Source organism: Glycine max, chromosome 14 (genome assembly GCF_000004515.6).
Source record: "Glycine max cultivar Williams 82 chromosome 14, Glycine_max_v4.0, whole genome shotgun sequence".
Classification (NCBI taxonomy): Eukaryota; Viridiplantae; Streptophyta; class Magnoliopsida; order Fabales; family Fabaceae; genus Glycine; species Glycine max.
Window position 1 is genome coordinate 46,921,874 of NC_038250.2, and position 4,909 is coordinate 46,926,782.

Genomic DNA, 4,909 nt, shown 5'->3' on the forward strand with positions numbered 1-4,909 from the left:
TCTGTCTCAAACGCATACAACACCACACACAGATCAATTGCAACGGTTGAATTTTGACTGAAGACAAAGTTAGAAAAAAAAAACATGTCTTGCTCCGTCGCGGTTTCCAATTCGCCGGTGTTCTCTCCTTCTTCTTCCCTCTTCTGCTCGAAGCCCTCCATCATCTCTTCTTCGCCGGAATCCCTCTCCCTCTCTCTGTCGCATCTCAAACCTTCGAACTCTTCTACGTCGTCGTCTTGTTCTTCGCCTTCTGCTGCTGCTGCTTCTTCTTCTCCTTCTTCTCCGTTTCGACTTCGCCTTCCCAAGCCTCCCACCGCGTTCTCCGCGTCTTCTGCTGCTTCTGCTTCGTCTACCTCTCCGAACTGCACCGTTTTGAAGAGGAAGCGACCCGCTAGGTTGGACATACCCGTTTCCTCCCTCACCTTTGCGGTTCCGCCCACGCCCTCCGTGGCGGCGCGTGACGTGGTTGAGGCTGAGGAAGATGGGTTTGGGGTGTCCTGCAAGAGAGGGAGGAGGGAGTATATGGAGGATCGTTACACAGCTGGGGATAATCTTCGCGGAGAACACAAACTGGTAAGAAAAAAAATATTTTTTATTTTAAAAAAAAAACTTTTTAAGGGTTTTTGGTTTGGGATCGAGTGTTTTTTATTTTAGGATGTTTTTAGGAAGTGGGGTTGTGGAAAGTTTGAAACTTTCGTTCTGAATTTAATCTGGGTCTGATTTGATTGAATTGATGAAGAATTTGAATGGTTGAGTTTTTTCTAGATGGTTTGGTCAATTTTATGAATTTATAGCTATATGAGGTATGGAAAGTTGTAATTTATTTACTCAGTTTTGTATGATCTACTATTGGTAAAGAGAATAAGAAAATAAAGCCTTTAATTTATGTCTGAGTTTAGGAGTTCTTTGAGTGATTAGTGTGTGTAAATTGACTAGGTTACTTAAACGTTGGATTGAATAGTTAAAGCTGAGAAATTAGGGAAAGATCATCATGAGTGTGATTTTAATTGAGGATTGATTAATATGCTCTTGAGGCTCATGCTTAATGAGCTAAATGGATGCGAGTGGAATGAAATCTAACGAGGAGGAAATTTGTTTTGATTGCAGGCTTTTTTTGGCATATTTGATGGGCACGGTGGTGCAAAAGCTGCTGAATTTGCTGCAAGTAACTTAGAAAAGAATGTGTTAGATGAAGTAATCGTGAGAGATGAAGATAATGTTGAGGAGGCAGTGAAGCGAGGGTACCTAAACACCGATTCGGATTTCCTAAAGGAGGATCTTCATGGTGGCTCTTGCTGTGTGACAGCATTGATTAGGAATGGTAACCTCATTGTGTCCAACGCTGGTGATTGCCGCGCTGTCATTAGCAGAGGGGGTGTTGCTGAGGCTCTAACATCTGATCACAGGCCTTCAAGGGAAGATGAAAGGGACAGAATTGAGAACCTGGTAAGCTTCTGAGTGTGATAGTACTTAATCTTTTCTCTGTGGTTATTGAAACCACATGAACCTGTTTGAATTTGGATTTGTTGGTTCTTAAGCATTGAAATTTGTCTTGTAGGGTGGCTATGTTGATTTATGCCGTGGTGTTTGGAGGATCCAGGGATCTCTTGCTGTGTCTAGGGGAATTGGAGATAGACACCTGAAACAATGGGTGACAGCAGAGCCTGAGACCAAAGTTCTCAGAATTGAACCTGAACATGACTTGTTAATCTTAGCTTCAGATGGATTATGGGATAAGGTATAGAACTTGACCATTTCACTTCAATGTTAATAGTGTCTTTTTAAGTATTTTTTAATATTGTTGCTCATGCATTGGACTGAGTCACTAAACAAGTTTGTTTCTCATTCTCATTTCAGGTTAGTAATCAGGAAGCAGTAGATACTGCTCGTTCTTTTCTCGTAGGCAACAACAAATCACAACCATTGCTGCTGGCTTGTAAAAAGCTTGTAGATTTGTCTGTTTCACGAGGCTCTTTGGATGACACAAGTGTTATGCTAATCAAATTGGAGCACTATATTTAAAGTTACCTTAGTACAACAGAAGGGGAGGTAGTGCATAAGGTTTTAGATTATTGCAGTTGAGATCGCATTGAGGTTAAGATTGCGTTGCAGTTTGCGACTTTGAACAGCCTTGGTGGTGCCTGATGGATAAGAGTAGCTGATTCTTTTCTGTATATATAAATCTGACTACATTATTGGAATTTTTTTGTACCCGCATAGGGGAGAGGGGGATATTAACAATAACATTTAGTAATTATTTTTTTCATTGAATAATTTATGTAATGAGCAGCATACAATTAATTAATTTATACATTATTTATTTAGTAATTCATTTATCTTTTTACATTGAAATTTTCTCATTTGTGATGGATTACAGTTTCCCCCCTTTTGAGTACATAAATGCAAAAAAATGTAGAATGATTCAATCAATGAATCTCTCAATTTATCAGCCAGCCAAATTTGGCCTTCTTCTCATGAATTAGTCAGCTTAATCTAAACGGTTAGATATTGATTGACCAGCAGTAGGCTGTGAATTTGGGCCTTGCGAAATTGATTATTGCAAGGAATTAATTTTTTTTATCCCTATAAATATTTTTGGGCTTGATTTGATACCTGTGTTGCTTTCAAGTTCCATCTGTTTAATTATCTCAAAGAATAGGGAGGGGTTACTTCGAACTCACTCTTCTACAACATGAATATGATCCCATTAACACGGGTTATTGAGATTCATTCTAGCTGTTTTACTTCTTTAAGTTAGTAACACAATATTGACTTAGACAGTGTTTGATTTAATTACACTTGGATGCATTTGAGATAATTACACTTGGATGCATTTGAGATAGAAAAAAAATTTAAAAATTGGTGAGTTTTATACCTTTATATTTTACTTTAATTTAAATATTTTACTTCTTTTTATCTCAATTCACTTTCACATTCCTTTCATTCCTTTAAATCAAATGGACCCTTAGATAGATGTTGATGCTTTATATAATAGGAGTATATTTATTTCAATGTATTCTTGTGTTCGTTAGTTAGTTAATGAAAAGGTTCACTTGTGCATGGAGATGTTTAGGTCACACTTAAGACACGAAAAGAACTTGTCTGTACTATTAATTTTGTTTATGAAATAGGCAAAATGACGTAGATGTGTCACTTTTACAAACAATCTATCGTAGGGGGTCTGTTTTGAAAGAAATTCCAGGGAGGGTCTGTTTTATATAAGTGTTTCGCCACTTGGACTGGCGGAACCCTTGATTACGTAAATTCCCATGCATCCATGGTTTTTGCCAGTGGTGTTGGCATAAAGCAACCCAAAGGGTTCCGCCAATCCCACTGGCGAGATACCCCATGGCACAACCCATCATCCATCCATCATAGCTAGCCATGCATCCATGCTTGATTCCGCCAGTCAGACTGGCGAGAAGACCTTAGACTGGTTCCGCTAGTAGCATTTGCGGGATCCACTGGTTCCGCCAGTCGCATTAGCGGGATCCATTGGTTCCGCCATTCGAGGTTGCGGGATGGCCTTCGTCCATTGGTTCTCGAGGTGCAACCCGTGCAGTGCAACATTGCAACATGCATGAGGGTAGGTTCAGTATAGGTTCATGCATGGTTGTGTACTTTTTGCTAGGGTTCAGGTATAGAGTTTGCAGAAATAATGAAAAAAAAAATTGAACATGCTTCAGGGTTTCAGAAAGAACAGGCTTTAATTTTTTTTGAACGTTGTAGGGGAAGCCATGCCTTTGCCTTTAAATAGGACTGTTTGGACCTACAATATTCACCAAATACTCATTCTCTTCTTCTCTTCTGATTGAATTTTTTGAGTTTGAGTTAGAGCTTGTGGTGCTTGAAAAAAAATTTGCTAGTGGTGTTATTGAAAGCTTCAATCAGGTATGACTTAAATTTTCATATTATTATTATCGAATTTTAGTTAGTAATTGTTTTAGTTAGTAATGATTTGAGTTAGTAATTATATTACTTAAATTTTCAATCAGGTAATATAATTAGAATTTATATTTAATTTTTTATAATTATTTTAGTTAGTAATTATATTTAAAATAAAATATAAGTGAATTCAACAAAATATTAGATAGTATTTGGTAAATGTATTTAATTTTTTGAAGGATTTTATAGTGTAAAAATAATCTAATGTTATTTGTTATAGACAATAGTAGGTAGATGTGTTTAAAAAAAAGTAGATAATATTAGATAGGTGTGTTTAATTTGTCGTAGTTATGACTAGTGTAAAAATAAATTAATTTTATTTGTTATAAAAAAATTGTAGATAGCATTAGATAAGTGCGTTTATAAAATACTATATGCGTTTAATTTTTTATACATATATCTAGTGTTAAAAAATATTTGTGTTTAAATTTTCGTAATGTTATTTGTTATAAAAGAAATGATAGATAGTATTACGTCCGTTTAAAAAATACTATCTATTTTTAATTTTTTTGTACTTATTTCTAGTGTAAAAATAAATTAATGTCATTTGTTATAAAAAAAAATTATAGATAGTATTAGATAGGTGCGTTAAAAAAATATGTGTATAATTTTTTGTAGTTATTTCTAATATAAAAATAATTCAATCTTATTTGTCATAAAAAAAATTATAGATAATATTAGGTTATGTGCGTTTAAAAAATACTGTGTTTTTAATTTTTTGTATTTATTTGTAGTGTAAAAATAAATTAATGTCATTTGTTATAAAAAAATTATCGATAGTATTAGATAGGTGCGTTTAAAAAATATTATCTATGTTTAATCTTTCGTAATTATTTTTAGTGTAAAATTTGAATGAAATTTTTTGTCATGTTCTAATTTTATAGATTTTATAATATTAATACTAATTTTAATTGAGATGTTGAAATTGCAATCATGAGTGTATTTTGACAAGCCTTAGGACCAG

At 34.8% G+C, this 4,909-nt stretch overlaps 1 protein-coding gene across 1 annotated transcript; it reads left to right on the forward strand.

Moving 5' to 3' along the window:
- LOC100795728 (probable protein phosphatase 2C 25) lies at window positions 1-2,328 on the forward strand. The gene is made up of 4 exons (XM_003544842.5): window positions 1-573; window positions 1,108-1,446; window positions 1,559-1,738; window positions 1,858-2,328. Exons 1-4 carry the CDS (start codon window positions 85-87, stop codon window positions 2,020-2,022), a joined length of 1,173 nt encoding a protein of 390 aa, XP_003544890.1. The 5' UTR covers window positions 1-84; the 3' UTR covers window positions 2,023-2,328.
- Window positions 2,329-4,909: the final 2,581 nt, after the last annotated feature.

Bases quoted from the DNA above. Each gene is read 5' to 3' on its own strand.
- LOC100795728 (XM_003544842.5), top strand. From the start codon at position 85: ATGTCTTGCTCCGTCGCGGTTTCCAATTCGCCGGTGTTCTCTCCTTCT. The intron at 1,447-1,558 runs GTAAGCTTCTGA...TTTGTCTTGTAG, and splicing joins GGGACAGAATTGAGAACCTG to GGTGGCTATGTTGATTTATG. The intron at 1,739-1,857 runs GTATAGAACTTG...TTCTCATTTCAG, and splicing joins CAGATGGATTATGGGATAAG to GTTAGTAATCAGGAAGCAGT.